General features: G+C 38.3%; 1 protein-coding gene across 1 annotated transcript in view; it reads right to left on the bottom strand.

The window, feature by feature from the left end:
- Positions 1-24,645, bottom strand: part of PARN (poly(A)-specific ribonuclease) — a 119,958-nt gene that overhangs the window by 56,406 nt on the left and 38,907 nt on the right. Inside the window, exons 19-21 of the mRNA XM_019710397.3 lie at positions 19,356-19,411; positions 18,066-18,152; positions 15,619-15,693 (exon numbers count right to left, since the gene is read on the bottom strand). Coding sequence (XP_019565956.3) covers positions 15,619-15,693; positions 18,066-18,152; positions 19,356-19,411 — 218 coding nt within the window. The remainder of the gene's footprint in view (positions 1-15,618; positions 15,694-18,065; positions 18,153-19,355; positions 19,412-24,645) is intronic.

Genomic DNA, 24,645 nt, shown 5'->3' with positions numbered 1-24,645 from the left:
ACTTAGTATCAATGACAAAGCAGCGAACTAACCCCATGAGAGAAACAAAACCTGCTGGGCCCATGGATCTCACAGGAGTGATGCAAGGATTAGGGAAATAAAGGACTAAGTCATTCAGCGGAGAGGGAAGCCTAGAAATAACCTAAGTAGTTGATTATCACAGGTTGATAACCTGTGCGTTTTATTAAACCTTTCTTTTTTCTTAGAAGAAACATTTCATGAGGTGTCGCTTTCCCAAGGCAAGTTACCTAGTTATAAACTCTTTGTTTTGTTTTTCCTTATCAGTAAGCACTCAAAGAAGAGCTTAGGCCTGAAGGCAAACCCGTCTATTATCATCCCTTGGTCTATCACTGGCAGTTTAGACAACCAAGATTCATTACCTGGTATACTTTCCTGTCCAAACATGAATTATGAAAACAGATCTTTACTTCTAAGGGTAGGCTGTTCACTGCTGCTGCTAAATTGCAGCATTAGGAGTATTCAATTCATCAAGATAAGAAGACAAAGATCAAGCTCTAACATAATCACTTTTCAAAATGCTTGCAAGCATTTAAAAGGCGGGGAAGGACTGACTAGGAGGGGAAAAGTTCTCTTTACTCAAATTAGAAATCTAACGAAAATTCAGAAAAAAGTCTTTGAATTCACTTCAAATACTTTACTGAAAACATTTTTATCTCTACTTATATATCACTTCCCAAACATTATTCAGTTAAAAATGTCTCTGAGGCAATATTAAAAGGGAGTGTCAACTGCTTGTAAAAATTTCTCCAAGGAGTTAACATCGACAAAATATAGCCATCGGTACCATTCAGATCCTGCCCTGTGGCTTTTATGTGTATAATTCCTCATTCAGATCCATTCAGTCTTTCCATTACCAGATATCATGGTAGTATTTTATACACACACACAGATATGGAGATAAAATGAAACTTTTACTTTGTACATCAAAATGAATCTCCCCTTTAACTATTAACTCAGTACAGTATATATAATGGGGAGGAAGGAAGATCTCATTTCATGAGAAAGGAGAAAAAGAAGAATTTAAGCAACGACAGATTTTAAACCGGTCTATGATAGATACTTTCCAGAACAAATAGTTCTACTACTAATAATAATTATTTTAAAAATACATGGAAGTATTTCCTTGTTTCTGCTCATCTGAAGTTATGCAGAATATTTACAGATAATCTCGCTATGGAATTCGTTTGAAGATCTCTGAGAAAAACCTCCAAATTAAGTTCCTATGCCACTCTTACTAAATGTGACTCTCTGCAGACGAGGAAGTAAACGCACCAAAGGATAAAGGCTGTTCTCTGCCAAGAAATGAAACAGATGACCCCTCCCATCCAAAAGATAAGGATGTGTCTGGAAAATGCAGGAAGCCTGGTCTGAAATTGTCCAAGACCTGTCAGTTTCAGTACTTAATACTGATATAGGCCCGTCAATGCAGCGGTTACAAAAGGGACAACCCCTGTGAGACAGCAAGGCAGGGCACCCACTCGTTCTCAGACTGAGACATGGCACACAGACACCCACCCCCTGTGAATGGCAGTCAGTGCGGCTGTGTCTGTGGAGCGAACTTCCAAGCGGATGAGTGAAGGCAGTGACGTGCCTGTGGGATCTGGTGGGGATAGGAAGGTCCCGCTCGGCATGATCGCCATACTCACCGCAGCCGCTCTTCGAAAAGCAACAGTTTCCTTAATTGTCGGCTCCACCACGAAAGACTATGTGTTGTGTGTACAGAGGTGAAGAGAAAGATTGCATAATGGGACACTGAGTGTTCTCACTTTGATTTCAACCATATTTGCTGCAGGTTACTTTTTCCACGTATCTGCCAAAAGAATTCAGAGCACCTTCACTGCTTTTTACTCTTCTCCCACTCAGGTCCCTTCTTTCCTCAAGGGGCCAAGATGCTAGTTAAAATGTGGTTGAAGTGAAGAGGCTGGCACAGTGAACCACACATTCCTGGATTTCTCACCAGGGAGAAGTTAAGGTGGAAATCCACAATAAGGGTTCATCAGCAGAAATGAGGTATTATGAAAAATAAAAAGAACAAATAATGACAACATCAGCTTCAACTAAAGTCAAATTCAACAGCTGTAGGAATTCTAGGCACAGAACAGATGTTTAACGTACAACTGAATTTAACTAACCTCGATCCTTTAGCTAATGTATGACTATAGTAAGAAAAAAATTACCAAAGTTATTACCGAATTGTACACCTGAAATCTATGTAACTTTACTAGCAATTGTCACCCCAATAAACTTTAATTTTAAAAAAAAATTACCAAAGTCACAATACACAGAGGATATGGCTCATTGCACTCATCTCACCAAAGGAAGATCCTAGGTCTCCATTCACCTACTTATCGGCACTGAGCCATCTCAGGTCGTCACTGTGCCAGTCGGGGTCTGTGCCCCTGCATGGCCAGGAGAGGCCGCGTGCCCTGCGGCAAGCCCATTTGTACAGCAGTGTACCTATCGGGCAAGAGTCAGAACTCTGGGGCAGGGACCTCTCCTTGAAAAACAAAAACAAAGTTAGTAGCCCAGAAATCCTTCTCCCTAAGGGCTCTGAGTGAAATACCCTGGAGGAGAAAGAAACAAAGAGTCAAGTGTCAAATCTCATCACTCCTGGTGGGTCCGATCCATTAAGTCTCCACAAACACTGCACTACTGCTTCTAGGGGAAAACAGGGTTAGGGTCCCACAAGCCTTTGGACACATTTTAATACCAATCAATACATAGTCGTTTTATGTGTGCTTCTGTTGAAATATACCTTACTTAATATACACTGTGGATTCATTAAGACTCGTGCCTGAACGAAGCTTACCTAACACTCACGTTTTCTCCATAAGGCACAGCAGTCTTCTTTCGCTGAGGAACACTAGCCAGCACTTGGGCACTATACTTGGGGGCCATTTTTAACAGCCAAATCACCAACAAAAAGCACAAAAAATGTGAAAAACGCGGCACCAAACAGACTGAAAACACCACCTGTTTGCAGTGTGAAAAGTGCAATGAGAAGACAGAGCGTCACCTTGTTCCACCTCCACTGGGGAACGTGTGCTTCAGGACACTCACACTGTCACCCTCAGCGCAGGGCCATGAATGACCGCAGAGCTCCGTGAGGACTGATTTTTAGGTTAGAAAAAAATGTTAACGACTAAGTGAATGCACAAACACAGAATCTGTGCACAGTGAGGGCTGGCTGTACTTTGAAGACTATTCCCGAACCAGCTTCCCACCCTGCGTCTGGGAATAAATCCACAGAGCCATCAGACTGCAAACTTACAAACTTCTCTGTGTCTGCAGAACCCTAATATTACTTATGAACCTACTCAAAAGCTAACCTCTATACCAGAAAGCTGCCCCGGTCACTGGTGAAGTGGGACCCTGAGTGGGAGCTGCGGGAGACCCCTGACTGCACAGACATGAGAGTAATTAGAATGGCAACCAGCTATCGGAAGCCGCAGGGAAAGAAAAGGACAGACAACTAAGAACCATTGCAGCAACAGTTTTGCTCTTTGTTCATAAGGTACGAGCAGAAGGCTTAAACTGCACGTCACTTACACAAGCAAACGTGGCCCTGCGTGAGGGACACCATCATTCCGCGAGCTGAGCAAACAAACACCGAGAGCTTTATACTCACAGACTACAAGCAGCAATGCATACTCTTTGTAAAATCAATTTGGCAATATTATTTTAATGTCTGGATTTCTGAATATGGGTGAGATGGGGGAAGAAGTGAACATCTACTGAGCAGCTACACAGAGAGTGTTACCTATTATAGTACCTCCATCAATACTTCCCAGCCGTGAGAAGTGTTTCTCATTTTCACTTGCAGCTGAGGGCTCAGAGAGGTTAAGTCAAGCACCCAAGATCACACAACCATTTTACAGAAAGTCCATCGTGCTACCTGGGTTTCTTTCAAGTGTTTACACAAATTGAGAGATTCTTGGGTATTTCAACTAGATGAGCACTGAATTGAGCATAGTATTTCTTATAAGCTTAGTTCATGCGTTTTCCTCTAGGTACTCAGATCTTTTCCAAAAAGAGTAAAGGAAAAAGTGTTTTTTTCTCTGTGAAAACGTCTCTCATCTCTCATAAAATTTCAAATCAAATCACAGAAGACTGCACACAAATCAAGCAGTACCCAACTGACATCTTCATCCTGATTCCCATGAGAGTGTCACTTTACCCTGAGTGCACAGGTGGCCCTAAGCAAACACCTAACCAAGGCCCCCGTGTCTGGTTTCTCTAGCCCCCCATTCTGAGAGTGTGACCCTACAAATGTCCCATGTTGCCTATCTGGTGCCATACCGCACAAGGGGTATATTGTGAACCCTACGTGTTAACTCTGCCCAAATGACTTAGCATGAATAAGCATTTAGATGACAAGTTTTACTTGAAGAGGGAAAAGCCGATTGGCTGCCAGCACGACAGCACCATCTTCTGGTTGGTGTAATGGAATTAAGACAGAAAGTCACATCTGGTGTTAAAAAGCACTTCAACGGTTTGGTAAGCCAGAAGGGTGGCAAACTAGAAAATCAGTTTCTGCAAAACCGGAACAATGTTAGTACTAAGTACACACTCCCACAGACCACGTATGGAATACAAAGTTTTAACTGTAGGTCACTACTGGTCATCATTCCCCTTTTGCAAACACTGCAGCCATGTCCAGCTTTTCAGCTCTCCCACTACAGAACCCACGCCTTATGAAAGAAACTCCTTATCGTGTCATCAGTCACACCCATACCCCCCTGGGTGTGCAAAAAGCTCTCTGCTGCTCACACACAAAGTTGAAATTTGATGGGGGCAGCAATGGCAAGCAAGGCCCTTGGAATCGGGCCCTTGCCCCGTGTCTTCCACTAGCACTGGTTAGCAGTTAGCAGCGCTGTCCTCTTAGGGGTCCTAATAAGCTGAGGGGCAGATAGAAGAGCTAATGGTGACTTAGCATCACCTTTATGTTTCCCTAACGTACAGGATGGCTTTAGCAGATTGTGATGGAGAGAGATCTTGGGCCTGAGGTCCAACTAGGGCTTTCCACCATAGCTGCTTCCACCTCCTAAAAAGTCCAGACCAGAAGACATCATCAGCGAAGACACCTGACAGTGGCAGAAACCTCTAAACTATTTCCGAATCTCTGCGGGCCACATTCACTAAATGATTTCACACCCACTGAGGGAGTGTGACAAACACTGCTGTAAACATCCACTTTCATTCCTACCTCTGTTGTGCCTGCACGCTCCTCTCTCTCTTCTCTGCGAAGCCACAATCAGCCCTCCATCAAGGACCAAATAATCAAGGCCTCTCCTCAGGGCCATCTGCAACTTGTGCCCAGAACGGCCCAAATACCAAGATGTAAGGTAACGACTACGACTAGTCCCCACTTCAAGAAGCCAAGTCTCCTGGGTGGGAGAGGTTAACATTCTATGATTCGCTTTAGCTCAGTCATCTCCCCTTCCTCGGAACACAAAAACATTTGCCATCTGTATGCATTCATTCATTCATTCATTCATTCATTCATTCATTCATTCATTCCGTCCTTCACTCCGCACCCTGACTCACTCCAGTACCATTTGTGTAAACATTTAAATGTTTACCAAACAGGAATCCATCAATTAGGATTTATTTTTTTTTACAGTCTTGTTTGTCAAGGGATAATTTTCATGAACTTTAAATTAGGAACTGAAGTGCACTGTCATTGATTCTTGGAAGCCAGTGGCCCACTGGTACTCTTTGCCGCATTTATAGATGTGGCAGGTTCCCAGATAGATTCAATTTGGCCGCAGTCTCTCAGAGAAGGCTATGAACTCAAGTAAATATAAAGCCCAACCTTCTAGACATTTAAAAATAAATAGAACCTGCTCAAATATGTCCATCTATTTTTGACTCTGCTACAATGCCACCGTACACACATGAACAAGTGCCACTGTGGGTGCCACCTCTGACAATCAGGCTTTCCGATGGCAGCTCCCTGTTTGGTTGACAAACTTGGCGTTCAATACCTGGAAATTCTTTTGAAAGCCCCAAATTTTTAAAAGAAAACTAGTTACATGCAATATTTTATTTTTAAACTTGATTTAATGAAAAATACCCCAAATCAACATTACAGCAAGGCTTGTTTGTACAAAGGATACGATTCAAACTCCTATTTTTAACACACAAACTCTGTGTCCACCTTCTAACTTCCCCTCCAGCCACTCCACCACATGTGCCCTCTGTTCCAGTCATGCCCAAATACCAAAGGATGTGCTGGTCCCACTCTTCATCCAAGCTCTCTCAGCCGTCCTCTACTAGGCTCAATTCAACTCATTATTTGAGGATCAGCACAGGCACCACCTACTCCAGGAAGCCTTCTCTGCTAAGCCTCTACTGCCATCTCCATGCCAGTCAGAGCCGGTTCTCCCTTCCCTAGCCCAGCTTTCAACAGTTTAGTTTACTTTTAAAATTGGGAGCTGGAGAGTACCACAAAAGCAATTTTTTTTTTCACCCATTACTAGTAAATATGATAGATTTTACTGAATATTCTGATAGTACATCACAAAGCAAACATTCTTAGATCAGATAACATGGCCCCTAAAACACAAAAAAATCAAACACAATGCTTTGGACCAACAACGACTTAACAGAACATAAAGATTCAGCTTCTAGAGCAACAAACACCGCATTTCTTTTTCCTGGTTACATTCTAACTTCCACAGGACTCATTTTCTCATTGCTGCATTAACACTGGTAATTATATTAAGAACTTGGGAAGGCTTATCTGACAGCCAGGAAGCTTTTGGTCCTATTCTCATACCAGCTAATGCCCTAAAAAATACTAATTAGGGAGAGTGCAAGTTCTTGTTACACTCTTAAATAAATCTGCCTGATACAGATTTCATAGCAGAAAAGTATAAAACTGCTAATTCTCAAGAATTAAATATGGAGGGGAATTAGAAAAACAAGAAAGTTCTCAATAAAAAGTATTAATATTTCCCAGAGTGCTTTTCATGGATTAAGTGATTTAGAGGGGGGAAAAACAGTCAGTTGCTCTTACAAGTTCTCCAATCAGAAGATATCTACACAAAACATATAGACACTCACACTCTTTACTAATAAAGATTTTCCTTTATCAAATTGAAGTACTCAATAAGCCACTACTGTAAAAATCTTGTCTGAATAAAAGAAATACATTGTTTCCAGGATCCATATTTATGGCATAAAAGTCATATGTCATTTAAACCAAAAGTTATCAGCCCCTTCCTTCCAAAAAAAAAAGCTTATTTAACAACTCTTATTTGAAAAAGTCAAGTCATAGTTAAGCTCATTTATCTATTGCTATATTTATAATTCTAGATAATTGTTGTGAATCCACATAGAGTTTAATATTAGAAAAATTAACACGCAAAGAAAAACATTCATTTTTTGGTTCTTTTTAAAATGTTTTGTGCATTTCTTTCCTGACAAAAAAAAATATATCATAACACACTAGCCAACTATGAAAAGCACCACAAATAGAAGCAAAGATGCCAAATACATTGCCTGGATTTTGTCTGTTGGAACACATGTGTACCTGAAAGGAACTGAACTGAAGTCACTTGTATTCAGTCAAAGGAGGTACTTAAGTAGCAGGGCCTTTTTATACATTAACATGAGATTTTCTTAAAATGTCATTAAACAAAAATAAAGAGGTAGTTCAAGCATGGTATAACATGGCAGGAAGTCTTGCATCAAAAGCAGATGCTATAAGAGGAACAATTAAAGAGCATAAGTAAGGATGTTTGCATCTAGTATGGAGAATAAGCACCTAACAAATCAACCTTTCCTTTGAGAACAGCTATAAGCTCTGGGAAATACATGAAAGACAAACAAACAAACAAAAAATCCAAGTATCTGAGGGCTCTAGAAGTTTAACATAAATAGGTTTTGGAATGGAGTCAAAACTTGGAGGAAGCAAATTGGCATAGAGTGAATTTGTGTGTGTGTGTGAGAGAGAGACAGAGAGAGAGACAGAGAGAGCGACTTTGCCCTAAGGAGAAACTGTAGTTAAAGGGGCATGGAGCAACTAAAACTCTGATAGAAAAATCCTATGTTTTCTGGTAGAAGGAACCAGTTAAAGAAGCGTAGGGCAACCAGCGGCAATAGAGTAAGGAAGGAATCTTAGAAACGAGGAAACCAGAAAATGGGAACCCCAAATCTGGTGTATAGCTCTTTGACTGACCCTTATCCATGCATGTGCAGACTAAAAGCAGTCGAGGCTAAGATCTGAGCCACTGCCTACCATAAGCATGGAAAAGTCTGTAGTTTGAATTTACCTAATTGCCTGTTAAAACAAAAATAAAAATATCAACACTCTTTTGAGGAATGTAAGTGAATCCAGAGTCACCATAAAGGAACACTCACAATGTCCAGGAAACAATTCAAAATTACTCAACATATAAACAGCCAGGAAAATGTGACCCATTCTCAGGGGAAAGGTGATCAACAGGTACCAACACCCAAATAACACAGATGCTGGAATTATTAGACAAAGACTTTAAATAAGCTATTCTGTGTCCAACAAGGTAAAGGAATAGGGTTCAAAATAAAAGTAGGAAACCTTAAGAGAAAAACAGAACAGTAAAAAAACCCTGAATTTCCAGAATTGAAAAATCAATATATGAAATAAATTTTCTGGATGTGCTTAATAGCAGAATAATGATGACTGAGGAAAGAGTCAGTGAGCTTATAGATCAATAGAAATTACCTAATGTGAGTAACAGGTTAAAAAAAAAAAAGTAGAAAAAAATGAGCAAAGCATCAGGAACCACTGGAACAGTATGAAAAGGTCCCCTATATATAAAGTAATTAGAGTCCCAGAAAGAGAGGCAAGGGAACACAGGATAGAAAAAAAATATTTGAATAACATCTAAAAACTTTCCAAATCTGGTGAAAAACATAAATTTATAGATTCAAGAAGCCTAGTCAACCCTGATAGGATAATTACAAACAAATCCATGTCTAACTACTTAGGAGTCAAACTACTGAAAAACCAATGGTAAAGAGAAAATTTTGAAAATAGCCAGAGAAAAGCAAACCATTACATATAGAGGGCAACAATGACTCAAATAACTACAGACTTCTCATCAGAAACCAAGGAAGCCAGAAGCCAGAACAACATCTTTAAAATGCTGAGAGAAAAACTCAGGATTTTATATCCAGCTAAAACATCCTACACCAATGAAGGCAAAAGAAAGACATTTTCAGATAATGGAAAATTAAGAGAATCAGTTGCCACCACCCCAGCACTATAAAAAATGAGCAGAATTTCTTCAGGCTGAAGTGAAATGATACCCAAAGGAAACCTGGATCTTCAGGAATGAAGACATTTGAAACGGTAAATATCTGGGTAAATAAAAAAGAATTCATTCTCTTAAATACAGGATTTAAATTTCTTAAAATACGTATGACTGTTTAAAGCAAAATTATAACACCACTTTGTGGTATTTATAATGAATGCAGATGTAAAACACATGCCAATTACAGCACAAAAGACAATGGAGTAAATGGACCCATATGGAGATAAGGTTTCTACATTCTTTGTGAAGCGGTACAATACGAACTCTAAGTAGACTTTGAGAAGTTATGGCTATATACTGTATTGACATTTCTAAAGCAAAATAATACAAAGAGGTAGTGCTAAAAAGCCAATAAAAAATTTAAAATGGAATTTTAAAAAAATATTCAAATAATCCAAAAGAAGACAGGAAAGGGAAAAGGAACAAAAAACAGAGGGAACAAACGAAAAACAAATTTTTAAATGATAGGCCTAATCATATAAATAATTACATTAAATGTCAATGGACTAAATAAATACTCCAATTAAAAGAGACTCATTTTACATATACACATATAGGTTGATAGTAAATGTAAAGGAAAAGATATACCAGCCAAACACAAAAAGACACAAGAATAAATTAACTATATTAATATAAGGTAGACTTAAAAATGATAGTGTTATAAAAGATAAAGAGGGACATTTCATAGTAATAAAGGAGTAAATTAATCAGAAAGACTAGTCAGAAATGTATATGCAACTAATAACAGTCTTCAAAATATATGACATAAAAACTGACAAAATTAAAGGGGGAAATAGACACAATCGTAGGAGATTTTAATACCTGGTTTCAAAAACTGATAGGTGACTCAATAAAACATTAGCAAAAACAGTGAATAGCTGAACAACAGTGATATTTATAGACCAAGCCATATACCATATGCCAAACCATATACAGAATATCCATTCTTTTTCAGTGCACACCGTACATTCAGCAAGACAGACTTTAGGCCAGGCCATAAAGCAAGTAGTAGTACATTTTAAAGGATTGAAATCATATTGAAATCTCTAATCATATTGGGGCTTTTTTGATGTAAGAAATACTTCTTTATTTATGCATATCCTCCTAGTGACTTCCCCCCCAGCATTCTTCTGCCACATGCCCTTAGGAGTTTTTTAAAATAGAAAATTAGGCATTCTGGTATTTTCTTTATCTGCCTTGTGTGAAACCATGGTGTAAAGCATAGCTGGCTGCTCTTTACTGCTTGTCTAGTCAATGGGAGTCCACTGTAATGAGCACAACTCTGAACCACCAATAAAGAAAAAGACCGTCAAAAAAAAAAAAAAAAGAAATCTCTAATCATAACAGAATTAAATTAGAAATTAGTAACAATAACAGATCTAGGAAAACTCTAAGTACTTGGAAATTAAACAACACACTTTAAGTAATCTAGGGTCAAAGGAGAAATTAGAAAATTTGTTTAATTTAATGATAAAGAAAATGCAACATGTAATTTGTGGGATGCACTCAAAGCAGTGCTTAGAGGATATTTATAGCTTTAAATGCTTATATAGAATTTAAAAAAAGGTCAAATTCAATGACTTGGAGAGAGTCTTCATTATATACACATGCTGGCTGGGCATGAAGCCTTGTGTGCCCACAGAGGAGACGAAAACTTCCAGCCAATAGTAAAAACTGTGGCAGACTTGTAAACTGCTTCAATGCAGAATGTGTTCCCCAACCCAGGTGGCAAAGGGTGGAAGCCTTGCTGGATCAAGGTATGTAAGCACATCTGACCAATCACTGGCTAACCTTTAAGCTATATGGACCCCGGGCAACCTCTAGGAAGCCAAGCTAAAAAATTTTACAAAAATGAAAACAAAACTCAATCACATAAAGTTCTACCTCAAAAGCTGGAGGGAAAAAAAACAGCAAGGTAAACCCAAAGCAAGTAAAAGAAAGGAAAGAGAGAAAGAGAGACAGAAACAGAGACAGAGACAGAGAGAGAGAGAGAGAGAGAGAGAGAGAGAGAGAGAGAGAGACAGAGAGAGAGAGAGAGAGAGAGAGAGAGAGAGAGAGAGAGAGAGAGGGAGAGAGAGGCATATACCAACAAAATAGACAACAGCAAACCATAAAGAAAAACAAAATAAAAAGAATAAAATGAAAAGATCAACAAAATCAGTAACCCCAAGCCTAGAGTGATCAAGGAAAAACGAGAACACAAATCACCAATATCACAAATGAAAAGCAGTTATCACCAGATTCTGCAAACATTTAAAGGATAACAAAAGGCACAGGTAAAGTTTAAAGCTATAAGCAGCCTTTTAGCAAATACAGTGCTGAATAATCACCTCAAAAGAGTTGTATCTACAACTCTAATATTTATCTGTTCAACACAATCAAAAGCTGTGCTTTTTAAAAGTCTGATTTAACATAAGCACATTCAGACTTTGGACTGAAGTGAAGCCAAGATTCTCCCCACACCCCCTCCCCAATCCCACAAAATCATCCAGAACAAGCTCTTAAGGCAGCATATCAGGAATTTATGTAACTACATGATTTTAGGCCAGCTTTACAAAATAATTGTTAGGTTTCTAACACTTCTAAAGCACCTTTCACAGTATGCTCCAATCTCCAGCGTGCAAAATAAATGAGACGGTTATTGTCTCAAGCTATTTCTATAAAAATTATAAGCAGAGAGAAAATGTCTTATAACGCATTTAAGGACACTCCTGACAATGTCTAAACTTTGAGAGTATGAACAGGAGGCTCAACTACTTTTGAAATATTTTTGAGCTCTTCCCCTAGTTAATAAAACTGCATTAGGAATATAAAAATCTTAAATATCATTCATTCAGATGTGACCATTAAAGGTGATTTCTTACTCGTCTACTTTGAGAAAAATACTCAAATACTGAGGCTAAGTGATCTTCCCCATGGCATCGAGTCCCCATACCGGACACCTACTGTCCTAGCTGAAGAGCCAGAGGGGAAGAAACCTGCTTGTATGGCTTATCACTATCTGAAGACCCCAAAGCCACCGGGGACTCTCACCTTCACAGCAACAGCAAACAAAAAAACAGCAGAAATCAAAGCACATGGCACTCGGTCAAAGGGTTTTAACAATTAGTGTAATAAGATTTCCTAGAAAAAGAGAACTCTCATATTCAAGATGTTGACAATGATTTTTTAAAAAATCTTGATTAGAATTAGTACTATCAAAAGAAATAAGAGACAGATGTCAGTTAAAAAGCAACTCCTTAAATGTAAATCAAAAATAGTTTGTAACAGAGCCAAAACAGCCATTACGAGCTGTTATATAAATAGGCATTTAATGATTTTTCCAATGTTACATTATTGATCTAACAAGTCTTCTGCTTCCGCAGAAATGAATAAGTAATTTGTTTAAGGTAACATTAATAGGGTTTGCAGCACATTAGAGACCCTGGGTCTGTCTCACCATTAGAATTACCACAATAAAGAACAAGTTTTACATTGTCTTTCAATGAAACAGCTGCATAATTTTAGAAATCATAGCAAAAGACCAGACACATTATATATTAGGTTGGTGCAAAAGTAATTGCGGTTTTTGCAATTATTTTTAACCTTTTAAACCGTAATTACTTTTGCACCAACCTAATACTATATCCATCACAGGCAAAAATGCATTTCTCAGTCATAACACATTAAATACCATTTATTCAGCTCAATAAATAGTTCACATACACTTACGAGTGTCAGACACCACTACTCTAAGCCCTGAAAACACAAAGGTGAACAAGCGATATGGTCCCTGCTCTGAAAGAGTTTACATCTATCACAGAAGACAACCCCACAAGGTGTGTGTCAGTAAAGGACGCCAGGCTAGCAGAGACATGGGGTCTAATCCCCTGCAAAAGGAGCCAGAGAAGACAGATGTCTCACAAAACACCCAGAGAAGCGGACGTTTCAGCTGAGATGAGGAGGGAAGTAGGACACAGCCAGGCTCTGGATGGAGGCAATGGCTGAGTAAAAGGTGGCTTCTGCCAAAGAAAACCATGGTGATAGGCACAGCATGCGCAAATGGCCAGGTATTTATTTTAAGAGCTGTCTTTGTGTAAGTAAAGAGACAACAGTGGAAAATTAGACTGTACTAGTAAAGTTGCATATATCAAAAGACAAGAGTCATCTTTTTAACCCAGAAGGTAAAAAGGGTCAAAGGTCACAGTTGCATCTTGGCCTATTCTCCATATTCCTCGCTCACACACACATTTATTTCCTGATGCCACAGTGTATGCCAGGCACTAGAGAAGGATTCAATGAATAGGTGAATAGGTAGACTCAACACTGGCTTCAGGGAAGCAACACACATGGGCAAACAATCAAATTAGAGCACTTCTGTGGCGACCGGAAGCCACAGGTATCACTGAATAAAATACTGAGCTCAAAAGCCACTGTTTGGAGAATCTTTCGATAATAAATGAGGGAGCAATCATCACTGGACATAAATTTGGTATAACAGGAACATTAAAAGCAACTTTGATACTCCCTACACATAAGCAAATGTACCTGTATTTCCAATTAACTCCTACTAACTAGACTGTTACTGATGTCAAAGCACTTTTACACACTCATTTTTACTGTTCACAGCAGTGGAGGCCAAGCAGATATTTTAATAATTCCCTACCATTTGTCAAGCACTGCTTATAGAGTGGCAGGCCCGGTGGTGGGAACTTAATATCCATGACCTCATTTCACAGAGTAACTATCATCATCTCCATCTCTCAGACAAGGGACGTGTGGCTTACAGAGTTTACATAACTTGCTCAAAGACACATGGCTGACAAGTGGCGGAGGCAAGGTTAGTCCCATGTCGGTCTGACGTCAAAGCCTGTGCACCTTCTTCCATCCACTGCACAGCTTCAATGTCACCGAGCATGAACAGCGAAGCAGCTGAAGTGCGACACTAAGCAGAGGAGGCGTGGCTAGACATCAGGTCAGGGGTCCTCAATCAGTGTTCTTTCAGCCACACTGAAGTTCAGTACAGTCTTAATCTCAGAGTCTCCGCCCCCCCCACTTGAACTTATCTATGGCCCTCTAATAATCCAGTCCCTTTAGATTCTATCTAAACTGCCCAAGGATTGAGGGGGAACAGATCACAGAAACAAGCAAATATTAAAACGTTTAATAAGCAACATCATTCACAGCCGGCCACCCGATGCTATGCCTGGTGTCATGTGCTCCTGAAGAAGAGTATTTCACATTGAAATCTATTAAATGACCATAATAAAAGCTCGAAGCTATGTCAAACTTTACATACGTAATCTCATATAATCCTCACAATAACCCTTAGTCCATACCATCATCCTCAGTTTACGGAGATAAGCAGAAGCCTATGATGGTTAAATATTAGGTTGGTGCAAAAGTAACTGTGCTTTAAAAGGTTAAAAATAATTGCAAAAACTGCAATTACTTTTGCACCAACCTAATAACTTGCCCAAGATCACACAACTATAAATAGTACAGCAGTATGATTCCAAGCTTTTCTTCTCTATAATAGCCTATGTGCCTGTGATGGTCATATAGTTTTAAAAAATACCAAATACTCTGATCTGAATGTGTATGTTTGTAGAAGTTTTCATATATAATTACTCGTATAGTTATATCATCAGAATTGCATAGTTTTAGTATGGGGTACTTTGTTAAATAAAAAATTAATTGGACATACCACTTAAAAATTTCACACTTTTTACATTACCAAGCACCAGGGAACTTGAGCTTTATTTGAATAAAATATGCATCTTAACACTACATATTTTCTTCAATAACTTTTCAACCTAAAAAAATAGAATGTTTTGTGATGGTAAATATCAAAATTGTTTCAGATCCAATGAGACATGGTACTCCATCTTTTTACAATCCTATTTTAAAAGCGAACAAAATATCTTTCAGTTTATTTGCCTGTAAAACAAGTATTTGATGTAAGTTTAATGGAATGAATAAATCACAGAAATTTATAAATACATGGGGAAAGTACAGAGACAAATGGGTCAATACAGGTTTCACGTTTTGGTGTCCCCGTTCCTTTCAATTTGCTACTTCTAATTCTAAAAGTAAATGTGCAACTCATTTTAGAAAAAGCGTAATGGGAAAGGAACTGAATTAAGTGAAAAACAGTATTATATAATGTATCTAATGAATCAATAAATTTGTCTTATTTTCTCACCTACACATGATTTACTAATTATTTCCTTTATTTTAGAGACAATCACAAAACAAACCAAGCAGCAATGCACCCACTTTAATTAATACATAAAACCATGTCCCAAACACTTACCAATTTGTACTTGTTCAGGCTGGCTGAGAGAAACAAATGCTGATGTGTCATCAATCCAGGATATCTGAATGTTACCTGTAATATTGAATTAAAAGTAAAGTTAACACTTAACTATTTAGCTAGCTATCAGCTTTCATTTGTATCTCTGACATATTTCAGTATATATGTTAATTTGGAGAGAAATGAGGTGCTGGTTTAAAATTTGATCTAAAAGTCAGCACTACAAAAAGCTAAAACTTAAATCTACCAAGCAGTTATTTCAGTTAAAAGGCAAACCAGGAAGAAAAAAAAAGGAACTTAAAAAATTTGTTTTAAAAACAAAAGAAAGCTTCTGGATTAAATCCTGGGTCACTTCATCATTCAACCCAATCTCACGCCAGGGCTGGAGTCTCTGCTCCCATCAAAATCACTAACAAAAATCAGAGGCCCCGTAAATTCAAAAATACAACTATTTCTTTTCAGAGGCAAACTTTGAAAATTACAAATGGGATACATGAATGAATCAATGTAGCAAAACATAAGAAAAAAAAACAATGTTGATCTCAAGGCCAGGTGAAGAAAACAGGGAGCAAAACGGAGGACAAGGAAAAGCAAGCAGCAGAGAAAGAAAACCAACACTAACAGAGAAAAGAAAAAACAGAGAAGGGCAGAAAGCAGGGTAGTGAAACAAAATGATTTCCACAGTGAGAAAAAACCTCAATAAAGGCTGAGCACAACCAGAATGGAGTATAGGAGAGCAAGGAGAAAAAGGCAGGAGGAGGGGGCAGTGGGAAGTTGGAGAAAACTGAGGGGAAAAGCGGAGATCTAATTATTCTGCTACCACTCTTCTTGAAAAAAAAACACCAAACTGGAATTTTGAGAAATGGGTAAACTCACCAGAATTTAACAAGGAAAAGAAAATTTAACTCCAACTAAAATTTCTGAAGGCTAGAAAGCTGCTTTGTTTTGCCGTCATAGGAGACAAATTTACTTCCTGCTGTACAGTGAGGTGCTTTCTCAATTAGAAAATCACTATTATTTTCTTACTTCTCCACCCCGTGTGTATGCTGTCTTTGGGATAAATAATAACTAACATTTATTAAGTAGTTACTATATGCCACATACTACGCATTCTAAATGATTCCATGAATTAGCTCATTTAATCCTTGTAACATGCCTATGAAATAGGTGGTATCGTCATCATCATCTCATCATTTCCAATGAGAAAACAAAGATGCACAGACGTTACTTGTCCAATATCACATAGCACACAGCAAATTTTTTTTTTTAATTAAAATGAAAAAACACACACACAGCCCTACTTAGTGCATTCTACTTAATTTAGCCAATTAAAGTTTGACTACACTGGGATAAGAATTTAACAATACAAGATGAGAAACAACAACATCAAAAGCTTTCAAAAGAAATGAGCTGTGAAATTCAACTGCATTTCGAGATCTGTGCTTAAGTTAAATAGCAGGACTAGAATTTCAGAAGACATTTAGACTATCTGCAAAGATTAGAATAACTTTCCAGAAATAGACTTGCTTTCACTTACTTTTCTAAAATGTAAGTGTGTAAAGTTTTATACTTATAAATGAAAGCTAATATATGGTTATTTTAGAAAATACAGAAAGTATAAACAGGAAAAAAATTCAGTGATAATAGCATGATACTTCCTTTCAGTCTGATTTCAATACAAAGTTTTTTAAAAAGATAATGTTAGTTATACAGGAATCCTAGTTTGTATTGGCTTTATACTTTAAATGTTAAAATATAAACATTTTACCATCTTTCAATAAACTCTTCAAATATTTTTTAAGTGGCTACATACTAGTCTGTTGAAGAGATACATAAACGTTTACTAAACATTCTATTATGGGACATTCAGGTTTTTGCTATCTTCACGTTATCCAAGAATATCCAAAGAGAACAGCCTAAATACTTCATTTGTTAAAATACAGAAACACTGCGCAAGATTTACAATCAGAACGGTCTTTATAAACCCTAATCAGAAGACTGATCAATTGAAACTAATTGCCTGCCCTGATAAAAAGGAAATAGAAAAACAGCCCTACCTCACATATAACATGTATCTTGGTCCTCTCAAACATCTATGTTTGTCTCCTTGGACTATTCAGTGTCAAGCAGTGACCCACCAACTGCCCTTAAGAATACTTTATCCTCAGCCTAGATTTATTTTCCACGGTCAGCAGTAAGGGCAGTCATAGTAATTGTATCTTGCTTTCCATGGATTAATAATAGCACTCTATTGTGGGGTGCTACTAAGTGTTCCTCAGATCATACTGACACAAAGCAGCATGCCAAAGCCCCCAAAATTCCATGAGTGAGATTAAAACCCTGCATTTAATATTCTTTCATGCCCAACCTGAAGCCGACTGTACACCTCTGGTCTCCTAGACCAAAAGAATATCCTAAAAGTACATTTGTACTTGTGCTTTACTTACCAAAGGCACTGAAAAGCTGGTAAAGGTCGCTGGTTTTCCATTCTTTGGGGAATGTCACATGGAGAACATGATCACGTTTAGGCTGCACTACAAAACAAATTTTTGATGAAAAGTCAATAGTTGAAAAGTGAACAACATACCAGGGGTTCTTTGATGAAACTAAGCCCAAGCTAACTTGGGGAATCGTGATGGATGCCTCATGATTATCAGACACCTCCGGAAAGTATTCTTAGGAACAGCAGGACTCTGCCATCTCAGCCTAGTCCTCAGGTTTTGTTGCTTTATAGAACCCACAACAATCTGAACCCTAGCATTCTATGCAGAGACATCTGTGCTCACAAAGTTCCTGTGAAAATTATTTCAAGAAAAAAAACAGCTGCTTTGTTTGAGAAGTTTCCCTAAACATTTTACTTTCTCCTTTTAATCTAGTCGTCCACGTTTATTTAGCTTAAAAAAACAAACAAACACACTGTCCAAATTGAATGGACTAATTGTGTTTAAGTAGGGGCAGTGTTGTGTTCTAATCCCAGACCCACTATATAACCTGTGCAACTCTGAGCAAGAGACCTAACCACTGTAGCCATTCAGGGCTGTAAATTGGGAATGACGATAGTTAGCCGGCACCATTGTTGTGAGAATGACAGATTAAAAGCAAATCAAATATGGAGGCACAACACAGTACGTCCTCAAATGAATATCATTGCAATGACTAATATCATCAAGCATAGTTCACCCATTTCTATATCCCTGTGGCATGTATTAAGGCAAATAAACCAAAGCTAGGAAAAGAAGAATGGAAAACAAGAGTAGGGCGATACAGATAAAGTAGAGAATCAGAAGAAGCAACCATCTCCCAAATAGACTGGCCTTCCAAGGTTTTCAATGATGATTAAAAAAAGAAAACGAAAAATCAACCTACTAAACTTAAATATACTGTACTCAAATAAATGGAAAACAGAGAACTTACTATTACTAACATAGCTAGCACGTCTTAAAATGTATTACATATATTTACAGGAAAGTATGAATTTAGAATTCTGAGTAGAAAGAAATAACGGAGATATGTGCTTTTTTAAAAATTCAACTCATGCATAAACTGGAAAATGTAAGAGATGAGTTGATCAAGGCCCAAGGGTACCATTAACTTGAGCATACTATTCATATCAACCACAAAATCACTGCCTATTTTTAAGTGAATAAAGCTCTTTCTTCAGTAATACTTTTCCTGTTGCCCCTTCCAGACCACACAGTTAAATGTGCAGATGCATGAGAAAATAAAATTTCACTTACAGTCTGGTCCTTCCAAGTTTAGATAGGGGATATCCATGACTCTCATAAGAAATAACCTACAAAAAGAAAAGAAAAACAGGTAATGAACGAATTTCTATTAAAAACCCAATAGGCATCTATTAAATGTTTTAGAAGCTTCTTATTACATTACTCTATTATAAAAATAATTTTAAACGCGCTGAAGAGTCATGTCAAAGATTTTTCTCTAGGGCTAAATATTTATCATAAATAGAAAAAAACTGTAATATCCCTAACGCCTACAAGAGTTCCTGGTACTCAGTAGCTGCTCCGTAAATATTAGCTATTAATAAATGAATGAAATTAGTAATCAAGAGTTGAAACAAAGTCCTCTGCTGACCTGCCTTGTTAGTTCAGAGAAGGTGAAAGAACAAATACTACAGAGTGCTAACCATCTTACCGACTTATGAACAACTGTTCCTAAAACTATAAAGGTAACCCCTTTGATTGGTGTTTTGTGAGTTGAGAATAACAGCATAGGTGTGTGTTTTTCACTGAAATGCAGTCATTGGATGAAAACTAATCTTATTGGGTGAATTGCACAGTCTAAAATGAGTGACTGTCTCAGAAGCTCACGTCATTATTGTCGTTTAAAACATTAAAAGCACAAAGCTTCTGAAAACTTCCACAAAGTAAACAGATGGCTGATTTTTAACTCAAAAAAGAAAAGCGCAAAGCAAACAATCCCTGGCCAAAAAAAAAAAACAACAACAAAAAACCAAAACTATCACACTGACATAAACCATAGCAGTCATTTTATGTATAACTTCCAAAACGGATACAAAGGCACTTGAAATAGAGTACTTATAAATTATAACTCTCTGTAATGCCATTCAATTTTCTCTTATTTCCAAGATTGTGGATAAAACATTAGGCCTTCTTATGTCTGTGAGATGATTTCAATGAGTTTTATTTAGATAACGATATATTTTGCGTTTCTGGTAGAGACTACATTATACAGCAAATTAAAAAGGCAATCCAAGTACCCAACAAGCAATTAGTTTGGCTTCACTGACCCACAATTAAGGCATATTATTACCAGGCATTCAAAAACCAAGCAGGGTATGATCTAGTTTACAAATGGAACCATCAGCCTGAATAACACTGCTCTGTTAACACTAGAAAAAAAGAAGTCATGGTACTCTGTGGTTGGAGAACTTGTTGCCTAGCCTACAATTTAATAAACCAAATCCTATGGATAAGAAACCAAATTTATTTTTAGTTCACTAATTTAGGCTCAGTGTACTATTCTGGTTCCGGTAGCTATTTTACCCAATTTAATCAATACTACCTGCAATGCCGGAAGACAGTAAGACATACAAATCACCTAGCACATGGGAGGTTCTCAATGGATAGCTATTAGTACTATTGCCAACCAGAACCTGGAAAGTTATTCCTGGGTTAGAAGGCTCAGTATTTTTATGCTTCACATTTTTTGATTCGCCATTTAGTAAATTTAGAGATGGTCCCCAAATTCTAAAAACGAAATAAAAAGCTTTAAACGTTAGCAGATCAAGCACCATAAAAGTAATTAAAACTTTTTACCCTACTTCCAACAGAAGAATAAAAACTGAACCAACTAGATGTTCATTGCCATACTGCCAAATACACCAATAATCAAAATCAACCTCAAGATTTAATAATATGTAAGGGTTGGTAAATTATAGTTCATTTCAACAGAGCACTAAACAAAACAACTTTTGAAAACTTCACAACATGAAGAAATTGTGATACAATTTTAAGTTTTAAAAAGGCACAAAAGTTTGTGACTACAGCTTTGTAAAATATTTGTCATTAAACCAAGAATGAAAAATACCCTGCGGCCCCCCCCCCACCTCCAAAAAAAAGTCAATGGTTTTGGGAAACTGAATTTTGTTTTTCAAAATTCTTTACTATTATTTTTCAAACTTAAAAAAATAAAGGCTACCAGAACTGAGAGGCCCAGGAGAAATAACTAGAGACGATCTCAGAGAAAGCCCAGCTGAAAATGCCAATTGAATCAACCTTATGTATCCTGTGCACCATCTCACCTATGGTGGGAGAAAGGAACATAAAGTAAAATCACAAGTTTGAATCTGCAATTCCTCTATTTCTTCTTAAAAGACTGTTTTATTTCTAAAATCATGGGACCTCAATAATGAGAAGACCTACTGTCCTATAAATATAAATAACGCATTTAAAACGAAAAAGACTTCCCCAATTTATCTCACCATATAAATGTTTAAAAAATTTTTTTGAAAGATATCTTTTGTCAAGCAATATATAGGCTATTTGTTCTCCAAACTTTCATCTGAATTTTAAGTATCATCTCTGCTTAAAATAAGTAAAAACTGATTCTCAGCTAAAACACTCAAATATTTTAAAAGGTTAGTTAATCCTACACTATCTTGGTTGCTTACTTGATACTTTAACTAAACAGAAACCCCTTTCAAATGAATTATTAATAGCATTTCTCACTCTTCCCCTAGGCCTCCACCTTCGTGTCTGGCTTTAGAGAGAACTGAATAGCCCCACACCCTGGAAGAACACGAAAACCAACTGCGTGTGTGACTTGGCAGACGGTGCCTCTGGAGAGCCCTGCAATTGGGAAACCGACTCTAAAACTGTAGCTGAGCGTCGGTGGAAATGAACCAAAGTAAACTCTCGAATGGCCTCCCACCCCCTTATGCCAGGCTGCTCGCAAGCCATTGCTCTGGTATCATCCCTGCCCTCTTGAAGCAAAACTAAAACATTTCACTGTAGGCATGCTTCCTACAAACTGGGTGTCAAAAGGCCTACACTGACTCCTGGCATGCTCTGATAAAATACTTCACATATGGATCACTGGACCGGACAGGTTTCATTTTAACACGTGAGGAAATGCTGGTAAGTACATGAAAGGATGTCCCTTCACTGTGAACTGTAGAAAAGAACAAGCTCTCCCAGAAGGCCTTCCACTGGCAGATACCAAAAAGACACTCGGACCCACACCTGCGTGAAACGTTTCCTCTATTTTAGTGAAGGTTCAAGACAGCCGTAATTGGGTAAAGACATTCAAGACTGTGCAGGAGTCTTGCACGTCCCTGTGAGCTTTCTGATGAAACATTATTTTAGCACTTTCTCTCTAAAGGACTGACACTAACTATGTCAAAGGCTAAAATTAAAATTCCCACTTGCTACAATGGCCAAATTTACACCAGGATTCTGTACTGCATAACTCAAGTTCACATTCTAGATGCCATAAAACAAATTTTACCCTTTTTGGCATTTGTCAGTTTTTTAATATTCAACGATTATACAGCTGGTGATGGATGCTGTTTTTCTCGGCTTTCGAACATGTCTGGAAAGATCCAACGGTAAAGCACAGGGCACTCCAGCTCCTGCTGCAAATAGATGGGGTGGCTTCAGCGTGGCCTCCTACAGGCTACACAGTGTATTCTGGACACAACGCCATTATCTCCGAAAAGCCACCCACCTCTTCTGCCTCCATGCTGTAGGGCACTCACAAAAAGCCATCTGCTAAAATGCTCTTCCAAGCAGGGCAGTGTGACACCGTGACCTGCACTGTGTAAGAAGGCTGGCTACTCAGCAAAGCATTTCATTTCAGATGTAAAACCAGCAGCACAGGAGTCACCTGGGAACTGGACAGAAATGCCCATTCCGGGGCCCCACCGAACCCTCCTGACTCAACCTCTGGGGATTCAGAGTCACTGCCTTACCAGGAAAAGAGTATGTTCAAGGTTGAGTTGTCATTAATGATGATTCATTAATCAGCTGGATAATAATGACTTGGGCCAACTTCTCCAAAAATTATTAGTCTTAATGATTTGTTTATACTAAATGACCTTGGCTTAGAAAAACGCAAAAGTATTACAACAAATACCAAGAACTACCTCAAAATCCAGGAAGCAATAACGTTAAGGCTTCTACCACTCCCTGAAACCAGGAGGCCAACTGTGACAAGCAACTAGATTCTCCGCAAAAGATAAATCGGGGGAAATTATTGCTTCGGCAGCTATTTTTCTCATTTTTAAGAAGTAAAAAAACGAAACAACAACAACAAAAAGTTACTTATACTACCCTCTTGGCAACTCATTGGCAAGGGTCCTACCTACTTCTGTGACTTGGCCACAATGAACAACTTCCAGCAGCAGCCGCACAAATTAAACTTTAGCCACTAATGCAGCCCCGAAGACGGGCAAACACTTTATACGAAGAGTCAGACACCTCTAACCTTATCAAAACTCTCCAACCTTCCCCACAAGTTTCAGACAGATTCTGGCAACCACAAAACACATTAGGCTGCTTTAAGAAGTACACTAAGATGAAAGGTTATCCTTTGATGGCACACAGCTTGCCTTGGACTGTGGCTCATCTGACCCACTCCCGACTTGTCCAGTGAATAAAATAAGATTGAAAAACAATGGCAGTATTAACCCATTTTATGCAGCTGAGCTCAAGAAAATGAAAAGGACAAAAGTGATACTCAAAAACGCATACAAGAAGTCCCTAAGAGGCTCATATCTCGGGAAACTGAAAAGATCATTCAAATTCTTTAAAATTCTGCATTACCAAATCTATACATAAAACCAATGGTTCTATTTATTTAGAAATAAAATATTTCATTTTGCTCCAGCAGCTGCATACTTCCCAATGCTATGTGGGAGAGGTGGCCCTCTCACACTTGGCTTTTAACTGAGCTCTTTCCAAAGCCTCCGTGTGAAATGGGGAGCTGGAGCCCTAGCAGGAGCATGTGGGGACAAGTCAGGGTTTTAGTCCTGAATCACCACCCGAGCCACTAGCGTATAAAAGTAGCAAGAGCTCAGGATACGAGTAAAGATCTCAGAAACATTTTTTGTCGTGCTCTAGGGCTGATTAAATTACAGCTTCGTGCGATGAGCAGAGCCTAGATATAAGAAATGAGCTTGCTGTCTGAGAATGAGCTTTAGGTAGACTGAGTTTTCAAGGCAACAAGGAACAAGAGGCACGAAGAGAGCCATGCTGCCACAGATCAAAGGACCAACTTTCTATGTTCGCAGCGCAGGAAAAGCTGTCACCCGGGCTTCCTGGGGTCAGACTTTCCAGTTACACCTGCCCCCACACACCATGACCACTCGCAGGAAAACTCACGAATAGGCTCTTCTCAGGGTTGAGCGAGACACAGAGGTGTCTGCATAAAGGGGTTCACTTTATGTAATGTCAGTTTTGTACACCTACACAAAGGCCTGAATGAGCTGGAAGGATTTCTAATGTTATGACACATCTTAATAAAGAAGAATGGTGTTTATTCTGT

This window comes from Rhinolophus sinicus, chromosome 10, assembly GCF_057876585.1.
Source record: "Rhinolophus sinicus isolate RSI-liver-muscle chromosome 10, RSI-T2T, whole genome shotgun sequence".
NCBI lineage: Eukaryota > Metazoa > Chordata > Mammalia > Chiroptera > Rhinolophidae > Rhinolophus > Rhinolophus sinicus.
Note: the sequence above shows the minus strand (reverse complement) of the source record. Positions and strands in the feature narration are given on the sequence as shown.